Source organism: Schistocerca americana, chromosome 2, assembly GCF_021461395.2.
Source record: "Schistocerca americana isolate TAMUIC-IGC-003095 chromosome 2, iqSchAmer2.1, whole genome shotgun sequence".
NCBI classification, from domain to species: domain Eukaryota; kingdom Metazoa; phylum Arthropoda; class Insecta; order Orthoptera; family Acrididae; genus Schistocerca; species Schistocerca americana.
The window spans coordinates 769,580,752-769,604,732 of NC_060120.1; the positions used below are offsets into that span (position 1 = coordinate 769,580,752).

At 42.6% G+C, this 23,981-nt stretch overlaps 1 protein-coding gene across 1 annotated transcript in view; it reads left to right on the forward strand.

Annotated features, from left to right (window-relative positions):
- Nucleotides 1-23,981, forward strand: part of LOC124595327 (homeobox protein Mohawk) — a 93,750-nt gene that overhangs the window by 65,056 nt on the left and 4,713 nt on the right. Inside the window, exons 3-5 of the mRNA XM_047134029.1 lie at nt 530-695; nt 10,692-10,872; nt 20,045-20,530. Coding sequence (XP_046989985.1) covers nt 530-695; nt 10,692-10,872; nt 20,045-20,530 — 833 coding nt within the window. The remainder of the gene's footprint in view (nt 1-529; nt 696-10,691; nt 10,873-20,044; nt 20,531-23,981) is intronic.

Sequence of the window (23,981 nt, forward strand, 5' to 3'; positions counted from 1 at the left end):
GTTATATGCTTCACCGCGGCGGTAATGCGCATGCGGGTCACAGAAGCTGGTCAGCGGCAAAGAAATACGCTTACACATGCGCCGCCTGTGGCGAAGGAGTATAGACATTCGATTCGCTTATCGATGTGTGATCGGCGGCGGTGATACCATGACGACTTCTCTGCAGTTTAATTACCCCAAGAGTCGGATTCCATACTTTGTCCGTGACTCACTCTGAGGATGGCCGGACGATACGGGGCAGAAATATCAGTGGAAGAAATTTTATTTGCGCGGCTGCATGCCCGAAATTTAATGGACTATTAATTACGCTGCGGGAAGTTGAAAATGCACATGCCAGCTGCTGTATATGATTTTGAGCCTAATTCCAAGGCACGTCAAATGTTCTCTAATTTTAATTTTGACACAACATACTTTTCACGATTAATTTGTATCTGGGACAGTGTTGCCCACTGACCCAGACCAAGATAACAGTTTTGTGTTGTGTTGTGTGTGAGAGTGTACGCTGGTGCACACCTCCCGCTTGTTGCAGGAGGGCGTGCACTTCGGGCGCTGAACAGCGGCTGGCGAAGCGGCTGTTCACGGCGGACATCAAGCAGCAGCTGAAGCGTTGGCTTCTGCGCCGCCGGGACAACCCGTACCCCAGCCGCGAGGAGAAGCGGGCGCTCGCCCTGCAGACGGGACTCACCTACACACAGGTGTGTCGAGCTGTGCGGTACAAGCTTCCGAGGCTCTTGTCGGCAGGGAGAAAATGTTAAACTCCAGTATTTTTCCGCTGTGGTAGTGCCTATGCCGGAGAATCTACACTACTGGCCATTACAATTGCTACACCAAGAAGAAATGTAGATGATAAACGGGTATTCATTGGACAAATATATTGTACTAGAACTGATATATAATTACTTTTCACGCAATTTGGGTGCATAGATCCTGAGAAATCAGTACCCAGAACAACCACCTCTGGCCGTAATAACGGCCTTGATACGCCTGGGTATTGAGCCAAACAGAGCTTGGATGGCGTGTACAGGTATACCTGCCCATGCAGCTTCAACACGATACCACAGTTCATCAAGAGTAGTGACTGGCGTATTGTGACGAGCCAGTTGCTCGGCCACCATTGAACAGACGTTTTCAATTGCTGAGAGCTCTGGAGAATGTGCAGGCCAGGTCAGCGGTCGAACAGTTTCTGTATCCAGAAAGGTCCGTACAGGACCTGCAACATGCGGTCGTGCATTATCCTGCTGAAATGTAGGGTTTCGCATGGATCGAATGAAGGGTAGAGCCACTGTTCAAAGTCCCGTCAATGCGAACAAGAGGTGACAGAGACGTGTAACCGATGGCACCCCATACCATCACGCCATACTGGCGATGACGAATACACGCTTCCAATGTGCGTTGGCATCGATGTCGCCAAACACGGATGCGGCCATCATGATGCTGTAAACAGAACTTGGATTTATCCGCAAAAAAGACGTTTTGCCATTCGTGCGCCCAGGTTCGGCGTTGAGTACACCATCGCAGGCGCTTCTGTCTGTGATGCAGCGTCAAGGGTAACCGCAGCCATGGTCTCCGAGCTGATAGTCCACGCTGCTGCAAACGTCGTCGAACTGTTCGTGCAGATGGTTGTTGTCTTGCAAACGTCCCCATCTGTTGAGTCAGGGATCGAGACGTGGCTGCACGACGCGCTACAGCCATGCGGATAAGATGTCTGTCATCTCGACTGCTAGTGATACGAGGCCGTTGGGACGGAGCACGGCATTCCGATTACACTCCTGAACCCACCGATTCCATATTCTGCTAACAGTCATTGGATCTCGACCAACACGAGCAGCAATGTCGCGACACGATAAACCGCAGTCGCGATAGGCTACAATACGACCTTTATCAAAGTCGGAAACGTGATGGTACGCATTTCTCTTCCTTACACGATGCATCACAACTAGGTTTCACCAGGCAATGCCGGTCAACTGCTGTTTGTGTATGAGAAATCGGTTGGAAACTTTCCTCATGTCAGTACATTGTAGGTGTCGCCACCGGTGCCAACCTTGTGTGAATGCTCTGAAGAGCTAATCATTTGCATATCACAGCATCTTCTTCCTGTCGGTTAAATTTCGCGTCTGTAGCACGTCGTCTTCGTGGTGTAGCAATTTTGATGGCCAGTAGTGTACGTACTAGTTTCATGTAGTGGCAGATACGGCGCCGCTTGTGGAAAAAATATGAACTAAACGGGATTTGATGAGATATTATTCCGTATCGTGTTCAAACTCTGACACTCCGACTCGTAGAACGTTTCCCTTTTGTTGATCATTTAGTCTTTTTCTCATGATCGGTGATTGTAGCATGTTTAAAGGCAACGATAGTTCAGTTGTACATGCCGACGTCGCAAGCTGAAGGTGAAGAGACATAGAAAGTACACGGGGTTACTGAACGTGTAATTCAGTACTCACAGGACGATGAAAATCTAAGAGTGTTGAGGGACAGGAACGCCGTTGTACAGGAAGGAGTGGAAGGAAGGGTTCCGGGGAACTCGAAATGAGAGAGGAGAAAGAGTAATTGAGTTCTGCAATAAATTTCAGCTAATAATAGTGAATACGCTGTTCAACAATCACAAGAGGAGGAGGTACATTTGGGAAAGGCCGGGAGATACTGGGAAGATTTCAGTTAGTTCATCGTAGTCAAGCAGAGATTCCGAAATCATGTACTGGATTGTAAGGTGTATTCAGGGGAAGATATAGACTCAGATCACAGTTTAATAGTGATGAAGAGTAGGCTGAAGTTTAGGAGACAAGTCAGGAATAACATGCAAAGAAGAGGGATATCGAAGTACTGACGAATAAAGAGACATGCTTGAAGTTCTCTGAGGCTATAGATACTGTGGTAAGGAAGAGTTCAAAAGGCAGTTCAGTTGACGAGGTATGAACATAGGGTAAGGCTGGGTTAGAGTACTTGTCTGGTAAGAGTTCGCATTGGCATTTTCTCTACACTGGCAAGGGTGACCGACAACAAAAACCTACGAGAGTTGCCTAGAAAGTAATGCACCGCATTTTTTTTCTTCAACAATTCTTTATTGAACATAATGAGAACTCCACACACGAAAGAATGGTGTTTTATCTGCATACCCTATTTTTCCAAGTAATGTCCATCCCGTTCTACGGCCTTCCTCCAGTGTGAAACAAGGCCGTGTATGCCCTGTCGGTACCAATCCTTGTCCTGACAGCGAAGCCAGTACTTCACCCTGAGACTCACCTCCTCATCGTCCTAAAAATGTTTTCCACGAACGGCATCCTTTAATAGCCCAAACAAATGGTCCAAGGGGGCTAGGTCAGGTGTGACAGCCGTGGATGGTCTCCCCGACCGCTGCAAATCGTGGAGATCGGCCGAACCGCATTCTAACGGGCTCACCCTCCGAGCCCACGACTGACCCTACTTCTGTCGTCAGCAGATGCTCCACAGATTTTGCACAGAATATTCCCCACAGTTCCTTTCTCTGCAATGAGAAATTTCATGATTGCACGTTGCTTGTAACGTACATCACCTACAAACGCCATTTTGAAACTGTCTTGCAGCTATGCTATCTGTCAGAAGCGATGGAAACTTGGCGCGCTCACTCAGGAGACTTCAAATAATACACACGTAACGTTTCGCATTCGTAGCATTCCTTTCGGCTGAGAAAAAAAATGCGGTGCATTACTTTCTGGGCTACCCTCGCATATTCAGTTGCTGCTTCTATAGCGACTCCATCACATGTAATCTTGAAGAGCTCCGCCATGTTTATTGATTATAGCAGGTAAATATAAGTTTTTGTTCAAATTATGTAATCTTTTAGTTGTATATTGTAAGAAATAACCGATATCTAATTTTGCACTAGAAAATAAAATTATTTGGGAAAAGAATCACCGTTCTTTGAGGAACTAACGACGAACAATGGAACCAAGCAGTGACTGCCATTTATGATGTTTTTTGAACTCTTTGGGGCATCAGTTAAGAGTAAGCTGTAATATAGCGGGAAAGACTATGCGCGCACTTTTAATCCACCCCTCCCGTCCCTCTTTGTTTCTAATGGTTACTAAGTCCTTCGTTTCGAGCTGCATATCCCAGAGTAGCCACAATCCAAACAGCTGCGAAGTCTTTCGAGTAATCGGGAATATTCCCGTTCAGTCCGGATGTCTTCACAGCAGAAGACTCTGGTGCATTAGAAATCACTGAGAGCGCCGAATTTCCATCAACTGAAGAAGGCAGATGAGTTGAACAGGGACCCACGGACAAATGTTGCTCCTCAGTGACAGATATGGCTCTGCAGCCACTAGGAGAAAACCAAGAACGTGATACAACTGAAGTTCAGAGTGCTGATGTACGAACAGGTGTAGACCGATTCACTATTTATCCACTGTCAAAGTATGACCGACCACAACAAAGAAGAAAATGGCAAAAAAATCCGACATTTTGTCTGGGTCTCCATACAATAACGCATTGTTAGAAAAACAAGCTAAACCAGGAAAAAAAAACAGGAATAGACAAAGTACCAGTAACGAACAACGCAGGATCTCTGGAGCTAATCTGGACTTAACAGCGTCATCGTTTTCAGGAACACCCGTGTGCAAATCCAAGAAGGAGTCTATCACGGAAGACTAGACTAAGTATGATAATTGCTCCCAACGGTGGCATGAAGAATGCATAGGTTGTGAAGGACATTGTGAATTTTTTTGTGTTTTATGTTAGTGAGTACTCTTTGACTATATGTTGCATACTCTTACCAGACCATACGGAAAGAGTACGAATGTGCAGTATCTTACATATGTTGACATTTAAGGTTTGTGTTAAAAGTTAGGCAGCTGTAAGTGATATATGTTATTCCTAAATAAACCAGCAATAATTTTTTATAAGAAAAGTTTGTTTTAACCTTCTCATCTGCTAGATATAAGCGGTTAAATACTAAGTGCGTCCTCTTTCCCGACTTTCCCTTATCTAAAAAGGGCAATCACTGAAGTTGGAAAGAAAAGCTTAGGTACTGCAAAGAAACTATGGGTAAGAGAAGAAATACTTTAGTTGGTCGGCGAAAGAAGGAAGTACAAAAATGAGCAGGGAAATTCAGGAACACAGAAATACTAGTCACTCAGGAGTGAAATAAATAGGAAGCGCAGGGAAGCTAAGGCGAAATGGCTGCATGAAAAATGTGAAGAAACTGAAAAATTAATGGTTGTCGGTAGGACTGTCTCAGCACACAGGAAAGTCAAAATAGCGTTCGGTGAAATTAAGAGCAAGGATGGTAACATTAAGAGTACAATGGGCATTCCACTGTTAAACGCAGAGGGTAGGTGAAAAGAGTACATTGAAGGTCTCTGTGAGCAAGAAGACTTGTCTGATGATGTAATAGAAGAAGAAAAAGAACTCAGTATAGAAGAGAGGGGAAATAGTACTAGAATCAGAATGTAAAAGAGCTTTCGAAGGCTGAACATCAAATAAGACAGAAGGATAGATAACATCCCATCAGAATTCCTAAAGTCATTGGGAGAAGTGGCAACAAAACGACTGTAGACGTTGATGTGTAGAGCGTATGGGTCCGGCGATGTACCATTTCAGATAAACATCATCCACGCAATTCCAAAGATTGCAAGAGCCGACAAGTGCGAGAATTATAGCACAATCAGCTTAACAGCTCACTTACCCAAGTTGCTGACAAGAATAATATACAGAAGAATGGAAAAGAAAACTGATGTTGTGTTAGGCGACAATCACTTTGGCTTCAGGAAAGGTAAAAGTACCACAGAGAATTCTGATGTCGCAGTTGGTAGTGGAAGCAAGACTGAAGGGAAATAAAGACACGTTCACAGGATTCGTCTACCTGGAAAAAGCGTTCAACAATATCAAATGGTGCAAGATGTACGAAATTGTGAGGAAAATAGGGGCTAGCTATAAGGAAAGACGGCTAATGTACAAATTGTACAAGAGCCAAGGGGGAACAATAAGAGTGGAAGACCAAGAACACAGTGCTTGGATTAAAAATGGTGTGAAACAGGGAAGTTGTGATTCGCTCGAACTGTTTCATCTGTTCATCTATGAAGCAATGACTAAAAGCATCATTTCTGTTCGTCTCATTGCATATATCTTTCAGTTATCTTTGTACTATACCAAGGCACATCCTTCTATGTCTGGTCCAAATTCCGTCGAGCTATGGTACTAGGTAGTGACACATCATTCGAAAGTTATTCGTTCTTTAGTTCTCCAAAACAGTATATTTTCAAATTCAGACAAGCTCAACAATCCGAATAGTTTATATGTAACCGTGCAAGTCTCGAGTCTTGACGCCATCAGATCACCGCCCAAAGAGCATTTTGATGGGTCAGTAAATTGCACCTTGCCACCAATATGACCTGGCACTGTTGACTGTCAACACTACTGGCCATGTTCAGCAATATTGCTAGACACTGTTTCCCAGTAATGTTTGTGGCAGTACATTTCCGGACCAGAAGTGCTTATATTTCTGGAAATAACTCGACAATAAAAAGAGAAATCAGGCTTTCCGGGAGCGCACTATTTTAAGTAAGCGAACAGTAAGACGTCCACTGGGAGCACTTCCGAGTGTACTTGGCCAAGACAGTCGCCGCCATGCAGACGCAGTACTCGCTGCATTCTCGCGCCATGTCCTGGGCGCAGCTGATGCGGCCGTTCCTGGCCGACCTTGGAAGCTAAAGGACAAATCTCGACAACTTCCACCGGACATCCGCCAGGTCATAAACGAGATGAAGCGGATCTTTCGTGAGTGGCGGATCACGAGGAATCCCGCCATCAAACGGCTGCTAAATCGACTCCGTCGTGACATTACAGCTGCAGTCGCCAACCACTGGAATCGAGAGTGGGCTGGCAAGATTGCCACGCTCAGGATCGACGGCAAGAGCGCCTGGATTATGACGAATCAGTTCCTGAGATGGAGCCAGCGCATACCGCCGCTGCAAGTGGGGCGCGATGTTATCCCAGAACCAGACTCCAAAGCCAAGTCCTAGCCGACGTATTCGCGGCTAGTTTCACGCTGGCTCGACAGACCACATCCGCCTGGAAGCGGATGTTGCAGGTGTACCTGGCAAACAGAGGCGTCATCGATAACAGCTCGCTCACATGAAACCCAGGAAAGCAGGAGGGTGCGACCAAATGGACAACAACCTACTGAAGCAGCCATTAGCAGATGCTATGCATATCCTGGTGGCGACCTTCAACAACATCCTCCGAACCTGCCGCTACCCTTCCACAAAGAAACACACGGAAGTAGTAGCCATTCCAAAGGCGGGAGAGAACGCCACCCTAGTGCAGAATTTTCAGCTTGCTGCCCTCGTTCTCCACGGTCTTTCACAAGCTCTACATCAAGTGACTGAGGCTCAATGGCAGGGAGAAAGGGCTGCTTCCTAACATATAATCTGACTTCCCAGAGGCTATTCCACGCAACATGAACTCCTACGGCTGGTGGAGCAGACGATGGGGACAATGGAGTATCGCAAGCACCTAGAGGCGCTGCCCTTGACGTCTCGAGAGCCTTCTACAGCATGTGTCACGAAGGTCTTCTACGCAAGCTGCTTGTGCAGGGGGTACCTGTGTCGCATGCCTGCCTGCTGCAAATCTGTCTGAGTGGACACACATTCCATGTGTGTGCCAACGGCTTCACATCAAGAGCAAGCCACATCACAGTGGGACCACCACAGGGGTCTCTGCTCGGGCCCCTTTTGTACTCCCTCTTATCAGTCCCAAAGACCCGGGAATTCAAATGGCTTTATATGTCGATGATACTGCATTACTTGTACAGAGCCTCAGCGTACTGTCACCTACAGATGACCTGCAATGAGCTTGGGGCCAGAGCCACCAAATGGCAGCTCAAGTTCAATGTAGCCAAAAACCAAGCAGTGGTCATCACCAAGCAGAAGTTGCCAGCTAATCTACAGCCAGTGTGAATTGTGAGTGGTCCTATTCCTTGGCCACTCAATAGTCAGTATCTCGACATCACCCTGGACTGGTGCCTGATGTGCAAGGCGCATATATGGTGGGCAAGAGTAAAGTGCTGGGAAGGTTGCACTTACTTTCCACCCTGCCAAATCATACGATGCTGCTGCCCTCACACTGCGGCATCACACTGTACCTAGGAGTTATCAGGGCACTGCTCGAGTACGCCACCAAGTTGTGGCGAAACGCCACTAATACATCATTCAAGATGTTGCAAATGGTACAGAACAAAGCTCTTCTCCTGGTGATACATCTTCCTACAGATTTCCCAACGAGGGAATTACATCAGATTGCAGGAATTCGGACGCTCCAAGACCGATTCTGGCATTCTGCAAGAAAATTCTAGGTGGCAGCATGAGAAATCGAACAACCGACTCGTCATTGGGCTGGGCAACTAACTACAGTGGCGGTCAACTATGAGGTGTCCAGACGTGGTGCGTCTTAGTCATGCCATGCAACAAGAGGATGGGAAAACAACATGTGACAATGAGAGAAAGAGGTCAACGTCGAGAGGCCGCACAACACTCAACCCAAGGCAGAAGCAGGAACAGCAAACGCTGCTTAATCTGCAACCAGATGAAGCAGGAAGCTTTGCAAATGTTGTGAGTGATTGATTGAGTAGTGAGTGAACAGCTTCCGAAACTTTAACTAGTGAACTGACGCTGGATACATACCTTTTCCGAAATGATGAAACACTGTTTTCAATATATTGTAAAAGCAACTGGTCGAGAACTGGTAACAACAGTACCAAAATGAAAGACCGTGTACCAATTACAACTAGACCATTAATTACTCTCCAGCTTTGGCTATCAATGATTCATACAGAAGTTTGATGTACCTTTTTCAAAGAGCATTCATCACTATGAATCTAGGAACCAGATGGTTGTAGCACTGATAGGACGACTCCAGGATTTTATAAAGATAATTTGGAGTAACTATCAAATGTTTCTGTTTCCGTAATGAAGTTTCACTCTGCAGTGGAGTGTGCAATGATTTGAAATATTCTGGCACATTAAAACAGAATGCCGTATAGGGACTCGAATGTGGGACTTTTGTCTTCTTCCCGGCGGGGTCAGGGATTTTCTCTGCCTCGTGATGACTGGGTGTTGTGTGATGTCCTTTGGTTAGTTAGGTTTAAGTAGTTCTAAGTTCTAGGGGACTGATGGCCATATATGTTAAGTCCCATAGTACTCAGAACCATTTTGTCTTCTGCAGGCAAGTGCTCACTGACTGAGCTATCCAAGAATGACTCGCAACCTGCCCTCACAGCTTTATTTTCTCCCATGCTTTACCTCCTTTTTTCCCAAATTTCACCGAAGTTCTTCACCATATTTTACTGAATTGACACACTGGAAATAAAGGGAGTGCTAGTCTCTCTAGCCCCACAAGATGTGCGGGAGAAGTTCTGCAAAATTTGGAAAAAAACGGAGATAAGCTATTGCAGAAAGTAAAGCTGAGAAGGCTGGATGTGAAGCTTGCCTGGGTAGCTCAGTCAGTGAGTACTTGTCTGCAAAAGGCAAAAGTTCCAAATTTGAGTCTCAATCTAGCACACAGTTTTAATCTGCCCAATGAGTGTGTGCATTATTTAACATATCTCCAGGCAGCGGCATACTGGTGATAGTATGGACTTTAGCAAACAGAAATTCACTCACCCTACCCTTCAATTGATGTTTTCATTGAGTCACTTCCTCTAAAAGAAACAAAAACTTGTAAGTATGTTAAGGATCCAAAATATGTAGACTGTAGCTCATGGACTAGGAAAAAGTTTTATTGCTATTTCTGCCCAGTTGCCTTGAGTAACATGAACCATCTGGCATCATGTTCGTGGCTGTATCAGTGACTGAATAACAACCTTGATGACAGGAAATATTTTATAAGCAGTTTTAAGAACTAAGTTGTTTCAAGTCATACTATAAGACTTAAGAGTAAAAAAATATTATTTTCCATGTATGTTTGCTAAGCTCCTACAGAGCTTCATTTAAAATGAGAACATACTTCTTGATGCAATCTTCACTAACACTAGGAGTGATACTGCACTGGGTTCTTAAACATGATTTTCACTTTATTTGCCTATTTTGATTAAGAGAAAAGAGATAATGTAGCTCCAATGACATTATACTATCAAGAATTCAATTTATCATACGTATGAAAAGGTCTAGGCCAACAGGCTTGCCACAACGGTACTACTGGTTCCTCTCAGATCACTAAAGTTAAGCATTGTCAGGCTGGGATAGCACTTGTATGGAAGACCATCTGGTCTGCTGAACACTGTCGGCAAGTGGGCTGCACTCAGCCCTTGTGAGGCAAACTGAGGAGCTACTTGACTGAGAACTAGCAGCTCCTGCCTCGTAATCTGACATATGGCTGGGACAGTGGCGTGCTGACCACAGGGCTCTCCATACCTGCATCCAGTGGTGCTTACTGGTTGAGGATGACATGGCAGCTAGTGGTACCATTGGGCATTCGTGGCCTTTTAGGGCGAGTTTAGTTTTTTAGCTTATGAAAAGGTCTTCCGTGCCAAAAAAGAGGGACAAAAATCATCTAAAATGTGCCTTGTAAAATATTCTATACAAAACACTAGAATGAGATAATGTGTTTTCTGGTAACATTCAAGTCAGCATTTTATTTCACATTAGTTGTATCAGATGTGGCTCTATTTTCTTGTTACCCTTTTTCACTGTTAAGTAACATACTTCTTTCCTTTCCAGATCTGCAATTGGTTTGCCAACTGGAGAAGGAAGTTGAAGAATGCAGGCTGTGGAACAGAACACCACTGCACATGGACATCACTCATCAAAAATTACAGCAGGAAGACACAAGGCAACATCGAGAGATTCAGCATCGCCTCAGATGACAGTATCTGGGATGAATGCGACACTGTCGATACTGGTAAGTCAGCGAGCATCTCACAATCAGGATGCTGTAATTGAGTAATCAACTAGCTGTTTAAATATCAACTCATATATCTTTGGTACTTACTGCTTATGATGTGATAGCCCATTTGACAAGTGTTCATATGGTACAACTGGCAGTTAAAATTGTAAAACCTTGAAGTTGTAATGCAAGAAACACAAATTTGGTGTGCATGATTGGCAATGCAGCAGATTGGCATTTAAGTGATACCACACAAAGTAGTTAGGAGTAATCCCATCTACATTCTGTACCTAAGAAATTTTTATGCAGAGGGTTGCTCATTCAGAAGTCACGTTTGAATATTGGGTTGTTTTTGAGAAGATTGTGTCATGCTCCCTATAAGAAAGAAAAACATCTACCACCACATGTCAGAATTTGGTAGCATCAAGATTTTGGCCTATAGAGACTGCAGTTTAATGTTATGTAATATTACATCAGGATCCCATGAATGCCATGTAGATATGGAGTTGACACTCAGCCACACAGGATCATGCAGCCACATCACATGCAATGGGCCAGGAAACGGCCTTATTGGCAGCAAGCCAAATATCTACCAATATATTTACAGTTCATTTCTTTTATTGGGCTATCAATTTACTGACATGTTCCCTGGTTGCCTGTGAAAGGTCCTCTAAACAAATGTTTTAGTGCTATTAACTAAATAAACACTGAGGGGACAGAAGTCATGGTATAGCAATATGCATATATAGAGATGGTGCTAGTGTCACATACACAAAATATAAAAGGGCAATACATTGGTGGAGCCATCATTTGTGCTCGGGTGATTCATGTGAAAAGATGATTATGGCCGTACGACAGGAATTAATGGACTTTGAAAGTGGAATGGTATTGGAGCTAGACAGATAGGACATTCCATTTTGGAAACCGTTAGGGATTTCAGTATTCTGAGATCCAAAGCATCAAGAGTCTGTTGAGAATATCAAATTTCAGGCATTACCTCTCACCACTGACAATGTATTGGCTGATGACATTCACTTAATGGCAAGAGCAGTGGCGTTTGTGTAGAGTTGTAGAGAGTGCTAACAGACAAGCAAAACTGCATGAAATAACTACAGAAATCAATGTGGGATGTACAATGAATGTACCCGTTTGGACACTGTTGTGAAATTTGTCATTAATGGACTACAGCATCAGATGACCAATGTGAGTGCCTTTGCTACCAGCACTACATCACCTGCAGCACCTCTCCAAGGCATGTGACCATATCAGTTGGACAATAGAAAACTGGAAAACTGTGGCCTGGTCAGATGAGTCCCAGTTTCAGGTGGTAAGAGCTGGTGGTAAGGTTCGAGTGTGGTGCAGACCCCATGAAGCCATGGACCCTGGCTCTTTAATGGTGTGGGCTGTGTTTACATGGAATGCAACTGATCATTAAATGAAAATGATTATGCTTGGCTGCTTGGAGAATGGCATTTTTAGGGTGACAATGCACGTTGTCACAGGGTCACAATCGTTCGCGGCTTGTTTAAAGAAGATTCTGGATCATTCAAGCTAATGATTTGGCCACCCAGACTGCCTGACACGAATTCCATCAAAAATTTATGGAATATAATTAAGAGATCAGTTCATACATAAATCCCTGCACCACACTCTTTTGCAATTATGGACAGCTATAGAGGCAGCTGAGTATTTCTGCAAGAGACTTCCAATGACTTGTCAAGTTCATGCCACATCCACTTGCTACTCTACAAAACGTACAAGGAGGTGAGAATATTCATGGGATACCTCCTAATATTGTCTCAGACACCCTTTTGCAAGGCATACTGCAGCAACTCAAGATGGCATGAACTCAAATAGTTGTTGGAAATTCCCTGTAGAAATATTCAGGCATGCTGCCTCTGTAGCCCTCCATAGCTGTGACAGTGTTGCTGGTGCAGGATTTTCTGCACTATCTGATGTCTTCATTACACCTCATAAATGTTCAATGAGATTCATGTCAGGCAATCTGGGTGACAAATCCCTCACCTGAATTTTCCAGAATATTCTTCAAACCAGTCACAAACAACTCTGGCCCAGTGAAATGGCGTACTGTCATCTGTAAAAATTCCATTGTTTGCTTGGGATCATGAAGTCTACAAATGGCTGCAAATGGTCTCCAAGTAGCCAAACATAATCATTTGTATCCAACGATTGGTTCCATTCCCTGTAAACACAGCCAACACCATTATGGAGCCACCATCATCTTGCAGAGCACATTATTGACAACTTGGGTCCATGGCTTTGTGGGGTCTGCACCACACTCAGATCTTACCATCAGCTTTTACCAATTGAAATCGGGACTCATCTGACCAGGCCATGGTTTTCCAGTCATTTAGGACCAAACCGATATGGTCATAAATCCATGATTGATGCTTCAGGTGATGTCTTGCTGTTAGCAAAGGCCTCTGCACTGATCATCTGCTGCCACAGCCCATTAGTGCCAAATTCTACTGTGCTATCCTAAAGGATATGTTTGATGTATGTCCCACATTGATTTCTGTGATTATTTCATGCATTGTTGCTTGCCTGTTAGCACTAACAACTCTAAGCAAACACTGCTATTCTAAGCCATTAAGTAAAGGCCATTGGCCAGTGCATTGCCCATGTTGAGAGGTAATGACTGGATTTAATATTCTCAGCACACTCATGACATTGTGGGTTTTGGAATATGGAATTCCCTAACAATTTCTGAAATACAGTGTCCCATGCATCTAGCTCCAAGTACCATTCTCTAATCAGAGTCTGTTATTCTCATCATGTTGCCATAATAACATCGGGAACATTTTCATATGAAACACGTGAGTACAAACAGAAGCTTTGCCAATGCTCTTCCCTTTTAATACCTTTTGTCTGCGACACTACTGCTATCTGTATATATATGTACTGTTATCCCATGACTTCCATTACCTGAGTGTATATTATTACTATTATTAACTTGATTGGCTACATTGGACCACTTGAGTCATTCCTTGTTCACTTTCTCTTTGAAGATTGGGCTACTTGCTTCTTGTGCTCAGCCCAGTGCTTTTTCATTCATTCCATACGCAATTTTCTTAGCTCATCTGAAATCACTACCAGTCTTCTTTGCATCATTTCTGCTGGAAATTTATGATTCTTAAGGAGAGTGTTAATTTTGTTTTTGTTCTCTGCATCAGTAATACTAAGTCCAACTGCTTCAAGATCTTTCTGAATTTCTTTGACCCTCTGTCCTCCTGTCTTCTTCCAGAGACTCCTCATCACTAGTTGTTTTAAAATCCTGTTGTCAGGCAGTCAAAAGACATGAAAGAAATATGAGATTCTTTTCTCCTTCATTGTGCTGGTGATTGGGTCAATCTCACAATAGACAGTTTCATTAGGGAGGATTCTCCAAACTCCATCAACCTGGTATTTTTTTATTGATGCGATTGGTCCTTCTTTCATTTTTAAGTTGGAACAGAATTTCATAAGCATAAGTTGCTTCCGGGAGAGTTACAGTTGTATAATGTTTGGTCTTAGTGTCTATTGACAGGCATTTCTTATTATATGTTGACCAGGTTAGAAATTGTGCTTTTTTTCATTTTGTTGATTCTATTTATCCATGTTGCTTTCTCACTCAAGTTGTGCAAAATAATTTCTCCATGATATTTAAATTGTAGAACTATGTTAATTGCGTGATCATTTATGAAGATTTTATCTATGCAAAGAGGTTTCATAGGCATAATTTCAGTTTTTTCAAAGGATATTTGTAATCCTATTTTTGAAGCACTTTTCTGGAGGCTTGTGATCTGAGCATGAAATTCTTCCATGTCAAAGACTAAGTGAGCTAAATCATCAGCAAACCCAAGGCAGTTTGCTCTTATTGCTGGTTTTCCTCCAATTTTGATTTTACATGGATTTTCTTTTTGCCAGATTGTCATGATGTAATTGAGGACCACATTGAAAAGCAAAGGGGACACTATACACCTAAGTGTACATAGTATTATGTTATGATATTTTCCAGTTTGTATCATATTAGTAAAGGTAAAGAGAAAAAGATTAATGGTTTAGAGAAAAAATATAAGATAGGACACTACAATTAATTATACCGTAATTATGATGTATACAGGGCACCCCAGGAGGAATGGGAGAAACACATCGTGAGCAAAGAGACTGACAACAATGGCATAGACTGGGCTTGAATAAAACATCAAAGAGGTTACTTGAGTAATACACATACATTGGGCATCACTAGCCTTATAGCAAGTGTACATTAAATTTTTTCTATCTCAGAAACCATTCGGAATAGGGCATATGTCCATATGAATTTTTTTGCTTCATGCAAACATTCCTGTCATATCTCTGAATACTGACTGTTCCCACTGGGACACCCTGTACTTTCTTTCATGAGTTCAAAACATTCATTCTAACATAAACTTTGTTGTACACTGGATCTATTCTGGTTTGGTAGAAATGGGGTCATGGCAACCACTCTAACAGTTAACAACTTCTGCTGTCCAGGTAAAGCTATATGCTTTCGCTTTAGTCAGTAGAACTCATCTTGCTATGTCTCATGTGGGTTGCCATGTGTTTAGTTATAAGTCCACAGCATTTAGCACACGTGATTTACTGTGTAACAACCCAATCTAGCTACATCAACTATAACAATATTAGAGAAGGAAAGTTGCTACTCACCATATAGCAGAGATGCTGAGTCGCTATAGGCACAACAAAAAGATTCACACAATTATAGCTTTCGGCCATTAAGGTCTTTGTCAGCAACAGACACACAGACACACATACAACACGCAACCCCCACCCCTCCCACACACACACAAACACAACTTACACACACATCTGCAGTCTCAGACAACTGAAACCATACTGCAAGTAGCAGCACCAGTGTATGATGAGAGTAGTGACTGGGTGGGGGTAAGGAGGAGGATGGGGTGGTGAGGGGGAGGGATAGTATGGCGGGAGTGGCGGACAGTGAAATGCTGCAGTTTAGATGGAGGGCAGGAGAGAAGGTGGGGAGGGCGTGGGGGGCTAAGTAGCAGAAAGGAGAGAAATAAAAAGAAATTGAAAGACTGGGTGTGGCAATGAAATAATAATAATACTAATAATAATATTTATTCAACATTTAATAATCAGATACAATCCCTAGAAATAATACAGTTTAAGGACATCATACAGATTATTCTTCTGAATACGTCAGTTTTTAAATTACAAACTAAAGCTGTGTAGTGCTGGAATGGGAACAGGGAGGGAGCTGGATGGGTGAGGACAGGGACTAACGAAGGTTGAGCCCAGGAGGGTTACGGGAACATAGGATGTATTGCAGGGAAAGTTCCCACCTGTGCAATTCAGAAAAGCTGGCTTTGGTGGGAAGGATCCATAAGGCACAGGCTGTGAAACAGTCATCTCAGTGTGACTGAGATGACTGCTCCTCTTACTTCGCAGCAGATGAACATCCAAGAAAAGCCTTAGCACCATGTATCACCAGACTTTGCCTGGATTGCATCAAAATGGATGTTTGAATGCACTGGATTACTAGAGAATACTTTTTGTGTTGATGGTGACATGATAAGATGACCAATGACCTCGAGTGGCTGCAGAATAATACTGAACAAGATCAGAATGTGCCAATATGTTCTGCAGGGCCCATCTTACACTACTGGCCATTAAAATTGCTACACCAAGAAGAAATGCAGATGATAAACGGGTATTCATTGGACAAATATATTATACTAGAAATGACATGTGATTACATTTTCACACAATTTGGGTGCATAGATCCTGAGAAATCAGTACCCAGAACAACCACCTCTGGCCATAATAATGGCCTTGATATGCCTGGGCATTGAGTCAAAGAGAGCTTGGATGGCGTGTACAGGTACAGCTGCCCATGCAGCTTCAACACGATACCACAGTTCATATAAAGTAGTGACTGGCATATTGTGACAAGCCAGTTGCTTGGCCACCATTAACCAGACGTTTTCAATTGGTGAGAGATCTGGAGAATGTGCTGGCCAGGGCAGCAGTCGAACATTTTCTGTATCCAGAAAGGCCCGTACAGGACCTGCAACATGCGGTTGTGCATTATCCTGCTGAAATGTAGGGCTTCGCAGAGGTCGAATGGAGGGTAGAGCCACGGGTCATAACACATCTGAAATGTGACATCCACTGTTCAAAGTGCCGTCAATGCGAACAAGAGGTGACTGGGACATGTAACCAATGGCACCCCATACCATCACGCTGGGTGATACGCCAGTATGGTGATGACGAATACACGCTTCCAATGTGCGTTCACCACGATGTCACCAAACACGGATGTGACCATCATGGTGCTGTAAACAGATCCTGGATTTATCAAAAAATATGACGTTTTGCCATTCGTGCACCCAGGTTCATCGTTGAGTACACCATCGCAGGGGTTTCTGTCTGTGATGCAGCGTCAAGGGTAACCGCAGCCATGGTCTCCAAGCTGATAGTCCATGCTGCTGCAAATGTCGTCAAACTGTTCGTGCAGATGATTGTTGTCTTGCAAACATCCCCATCTGTTGACTCAGGGATCGAGACATGGCTGCACAATCCGTTACAGCCATGCGGATAAGATGCCTGTCATCTTGACCGCTAGTGATACGAGGATCCAGTTCGCAGCGCGGCATTCCGTATTACCCTCCTGAACCCACCGATTCCATATTCTGCTAACAGTCATTGGATCTTGACCAACGCAAGCAGCAGTGTCGCGATACGATAAACCGCAATCGTGATAGGCTACAATCCAACCTTTATCAAAGTCGGAAACATGATAGTACGCATTTCTCCTCCTTCCACGAGGCATCACAACAATGTTTCACCAGGCAACGCTGGTCAACTGCTGTTTGTGTATGAGAAATCTGTTGGAAACTTTCCTCATGTCAGCACGTTGTAGGTGTCACCACTGGTGCCAACCTCGTGTGAATGCTCTGAAAAGCTAATCATTTGCATATCACAGCAGCTTCTTCCTGTCGGTTAAATTTTGCATCTGTAGCACATCATCTTCGTGGTGTAGCAATTTTAATGGCCAGTAGTGTAATGAATAGTGAGAACTGACACAGCTGAAGGTACATGGCAACAGAAGGAAAAATGTTCAAGTAAACATGAATCCACAAACATGCCATTAGCGAGATAAATACAAATGGTGATTACCACCCACCATTGACATCAGCATGAAATTTGTGTGAAAATACATAACTTACTCAAAAGGTACTCAATGTGTGTATTCCAATTTAAATTTTTATCTATATTTAGTTCTAGAAATTTGGCAGATTCCATTTCTGCTCTGTCCTTATTTTTATAACTTATTTTAATTTCCTGGCACTTTGCCTCTTTGGGTTTTGTATTGTACCATATACAATTCTGAGATATTCAGAGGCAACCTGTTTCACTGGAAATGTGTTTCTTAACTATCAAGAGTATTCATCACACAATCATGGATATTTCCCACTTCAGAATTTTCAGTGAAAACAGACCTATCATCTGGAACCAGAACTGATGGAGTGCTGACACTGATGGGCAAATCATTAAGACAGAGCAAAAAGGGAATAGTACTGAGAACAGAGCTCTAAGGGACAGCTTGTGTCACTATTCTCGATTTTGAAGTACAATTTACAGTGTTTGGGGAGGAGCTAGCAAATGCTCCCTACTCATCAAAACATGCATGAATACGGTGTGCCAAATTCCATATCTCTAGTGACCACCTCATGAAGCGTGGGCATGTAACACTGTTAAGGGTAATTCTTTTGTTGATGGAAGACAAAGAAGTCAGCAGAGTTTACTGATACTCAAGAGGAATGGACCTTGTACCAATTTCACATTTCAACAACTCCCCTCTTTTTTCGTTTCTGTGATCATCTACCAAAACAAGACTATATTGTACAAGCACCCTTTACAGTCAGTCATATGGCAAAAATATGTCCTTAAACAATGTGCTAAGAGAGACACATTCTCTATGTCAGTCTTTCTTTATATATGGCAAACAATCATGAAAATGGTATCTTTTGGTTTGAACTGATGACCTGGCAGGGACTTATAACACTATATGAATGTGTGGTTTCTGTACTTTTGAATGTGTCCAAAAGAACAGAGACCTCACAGAATCTGCAGTTGTGATACATGTTATGTAATTGATAGTGGAGGGGGGAGTGGGGGTAAGGAGAGGAGGGGGGAGTGGGGGTAAGGAGAGGAGGGGGGGGGGGGGGGGGAGAGAGAAAAAAAGTAAAGGGAAGAAACTAAAGACATCAGCTGCCTTTAGGCTTTGTGTGGAATCAGCGGTGGCATGTGAAAATTTATACCAGACTAGGATTTGAACCCAGGATCTCCTGCTTACTAGGTATTTGTGTTAACCACTGCACCATCCAGGCACAATGTTTATCACAAATGCACAGACTCTCTTGACATGTGCCCTGATCGACTCACATTCCTATCTAGTGGGACAGCAGATAGTGGCACTAGCTGGGAATGTGAGTCAGCTGGGGAGAATTTCCAGATAGTCCACATATCTGCGATAACATTATGTCCAGATGGAGGACTGGTTAACACAACAGCCTACTAAGCAGTAGATCCCAGATTCGAATCCCAATCCAGCACACATTTTCACCATTGCCTCTGATTCCACACAAAGTCTCAATGTTGATACGATTAGTTCCTTTCCTTTCCTTTCCTTTCCCTCCCCACCCTCCCTCCACCTTCAATTACACATCTTTTATCACTATAGTCCACAGCTCGTGGTCTGGCAGTAGCGTTCTTGCTTCCCGAGCACAGGGTCCTGGGTTCAATTCCCCACTGGGTCACCTGCCTCGAGATGACTGAGTGTTGTTGTGTTGTCTTCATCATCATCATTCATCCCCATTACAGTCAGAGGAAGGTAACAGCAAGCCACCTCCAATAGGACCTTGCCTAGTACGGCAGTGCGGATCTCCCGCATCGTTCCCCTACACTCTGTCAAGAAGCAAGGGACTTCATTCCCATTTCCATATCACTGTTAGTCACACGTAGTGTACATATTATGTATATGCTATGGTACCTTCACAGATTCAAATGTCTTTTTTCAGCAGACTAATTCACCATGAAGTACTAACAGTTTTTATCTAATGTACAGCTAACAAAATCATTTTGAGTAGAATTTTTGACTTCGTGGTTTTGGTTTCAGAGCAAGATGGTGAAGTAGAGGTCTCAGATGGATTACCTGCACTATCTTATGTTGCTAACGCAACAGCAATGGATCACAGTTACTCAGCACTGCACCGTGACCACCAGCTCCCTGCAGCCGAAATGCCATATGTCATAGATGCCTCCAGTGTACACCACCAGTCATGCAACGTCACCTCGCCTCCTACCGATTCTCACATGTCTGATCTCAGAACATTACCACCAAGGAACAAGTACAAAAGTCACATGATGCACAAATTCCTCAATGACAGCAGGCGGAGTGAAAACAGTGATCAACTTGTCCAAATCATTGACATGGAAACAGGATTGCCTCCAAAAGCGGACATGTGCCTCAGAGATAAATGGCTTGAAAGTGCTCAAAAATTCCAACCTAGTAATAGTTTTGTGACATGGTCAGCCAGAAACATAACATGGAAAGCAGTGGCGAATCAAGACTACAGGAAGGCTCACAGGCTGAATGTCCCAGGTAATAAGAAGAAAGTGATTCTCATACTACCATAATTATTTGACTAGATTTCTTGCCATTTGTGTTATTTATCAAAATCTGTAGCCTCACAGTGCAAGGTAGATTGTTGAATCATATGGTTCTGAGCACCAGATAGTACACAGAGAAACTGTTGCATCAGCTAGGAGCTAGATTACCAGGAAGTTATCAAATGTACATAGTATCTAGGGCTAGTGTTCCACAGTTGTTGATAAAGCATAGTGGGGAATCACACAGTGAATTTGATAGTTGATGTATTACCACAGATACTGAAATTGTAAATTTTTAGGGAGGGAAATACACTGAGGTCTGTATTGCATTCTTTCAGCTGCTTGCAGGTGCCTTTACCATATGGAAAGACATACTATTTTGCCAATAGTTCCAGCCTTCTCACAGGGAGTTAGTTTCACAGTAAATGTAGTATTCAAGGACAGGTTGCAAGAAAAAAATTCTTCAAGAATGCCTCAAGAAGAGATAATGGTCCTAAAGGCAACAACAAAAACATTCAAAACACAATGATGCTGCACCTAACTCATAGTGCTTATCAACAAAAGGATTACCACGAGAGGGATCCAACTATGAGGTCATCATTCACTTGATCCTGTGGGAGTCAAATCAGAAAGATACCTCTAAGAGGGACAAGATAGTTGGTCAAATGGTTCCTTTAGTGCATTCATCATGGACAACAAAATGATTAAAACAGAGACTTAAGGTGAAGGATGTGTGTGGTGAGAGAGATGTGCCAGACAAAAGCAGCTAACACCTGCTCCTTCCATTCCCTCCTCCCATCACACTCACTGTAAAGTATGGTAAGACAGTCAGATGAGTAAAATGACAGAAATAAGCAAAGCAATGCCCATAGATTAACAGTGTTCACTTTTTCGCAAAAACCAATAGTGATCCCATTTTGCACATTGGATGAATCAGTTTCATTATCTGTGACAGTAATGACTTAAATACAGCGGTAAAAATGATAATGATGCCAGAAAATTACTATTTTTAGTCTAAGCAACAGTTTAAAATTGTTGATTTACAGAATCAAAACACTGAGTATTTAACTGTTAATAATACCTGAAATTATGATACACTGATCCCAATTTCTTTCTGTCATAACACTGAATTTATTTCTCAGGTTGTGATTAACAGTCTGCTTCCCTTCGGGTCCACATCTGGCACTGACTGTATGCAAAAACTTGTATGTCAGTTGCTGAGTGACCAAAGCTGTACATGTGCAGCCTGACAAATGGATAGCCTAAGAATGGTCATTCCCCACTGTTATTACGTGGACATCACCTACATCTTCCCTCACACTATGCAAACCATTGTGAAGTGCATGGCAGATGGTACTTCCTATTGTACCAGTTTATTAGGGCTTCTTCCCCTTCCATTCATACATGTAGCATGGAAGGAATGACTGTTTAAATGCCTTTGTGTGTGTGTGTGTGTGTGTGTGTGTGTATTGTAAGTAATCTATTCTTGTTCTCACAATTCCTATGGAAGTGATACAGTAGGAGCTATAATATAACACTAAAATCATTGTTTAAAGCTGGTTCTCCAAACTTTGTAAACAGACTTTTGTGGTGTAGTTTCCATCTATTGTCAAATGTCTACCAATTCACTTTCTTCAGCATCTCTGTGACATTTTCCCTTGGATAAAAAAAATGTGTGACCATTCATACTGTCCTTCTCTTGTGTAAGTTCAATATTCCCTGTTAGTACTATTTGGTACAGGTTCCCCATAGTTGAAGAACATTCTATGATGGGTCACATGAGTGATTTGTAAGCTGTCTCCTTTGTGGACTAATTTCATTTCCCTAGTATTCAACCAATGAACCTGTCTACCACTTGTGTTACCTATAACTGAACCTATGTGATAACTCCATTTCATATCCCTAAAAAGGGTTACACCCAGGTATTTGTATGAGTTGACCAATTACAGTTGTGATTTGTTAATTCCATAATCATAAGATAATATGTTTTTTTGTTTTGTGAAGTGCACAATTTTACATTTATGAAATTTTAAACCAAGTTGCCAATCTTTGCACCACTTTTAAATCTTATCAAGCTTCTGAATGGACATTTGTGCAGCTTTTTCAAACAGTAATTCATTATGGACAACTGCATCATCTGCAAAATGTCTTGAGACTGTTATTAATGTGGTACCCAACACACTTAACTGGGGTACACCCGAAGTTACATCTACATCTGTCAATTACTCTCCATCCAAGATAACATCTGCAGCTTCCCTGTCAAGAAATCCTCAATCAACTCACAAATTTTGCATGATACACCATATAACTACACTTTTGACAGTAAGTGTAGGTATGGTACAGATTAAAAGGCTTTTTAGAAACTGAGAAGTGCTTAATCTCCCTGACTACCTTGATCCATCACTTTGAGGAGACCATGTGAGAAAAGTGCAATTTGGGTTTCACATGATCAATGTTCTCAGCAACCATGCTGGATGGCACAGAGGAGGTCATTCTGTTTGAGATACCTCATTACGTTTGAAATCAGAATACGTTCTAAGACACTACAACAAATGGATGTCATGTATATTGGACAATAGTTTTTTACATCACTTCTGCTACCCTTTTTGAAGATGACTGTGACCTGTGCTTTCCTCCAACTACTGCATGGGTTTTTCTTCAAGGGATCTATGGTAGATCATGATTAAAAGAGGGGCTAACTCAGCCACAAATTGGGTATAGAACCTAATATGAAGTTGATCAGGCCCTGGAGCTTTGTTCAATTTTAGCAGTTCCAGCTGTTTCTCAACACCACTGACACTGTTAGCTATATCATTCATCTTCACAGTAGTGTAAAAATTAAATTAGAGCAATTGTACCGAATTTTTTATCTGTAGAGGAATATTTGAAATTGGAGTTCATTGTTTTTACTTTTGCTTTGCTACCCTCAATTTCAGTACCTGTCTTGTCTATGACTGTCTTGACAATAACTTTGGTACCCATAATAGCCTTTACATATGCCCAGAATTTCTTTAAGGTTTGTGAGAGATCTTTCAATAATATTTTGCTATGGTAGTTGTTGAAGACTTCCTGTATTGTCCTCTTCACAGCCAAATGTGTTTCATTCAGTATGTCCCTATGTACAGTCCCATGCTTTGTTTTACATCTATTACACAGTAGTCTCTGTTTCTTTAGAAGTTACTTTACAGTGACTGTGTACCATGGAGGGTCCCTCATATCATGAACTGTTCTACTAGGTATATATTTAGCAATCGTATGGTCCACTTTGATAAACCTGAGCCACAGTTCTACATGCTCTGTATCCAGAGCTCAATGTTCCCTATTCCTTATTGAGATATGATACTACTGCCTCTTTATCCAGTTTGCTGGACATATGAACCCTTCCATTTGTTTCAGTTACCACTTGTAGTTTGGTAATCATTGCCGCTACAACTGCTTAATAG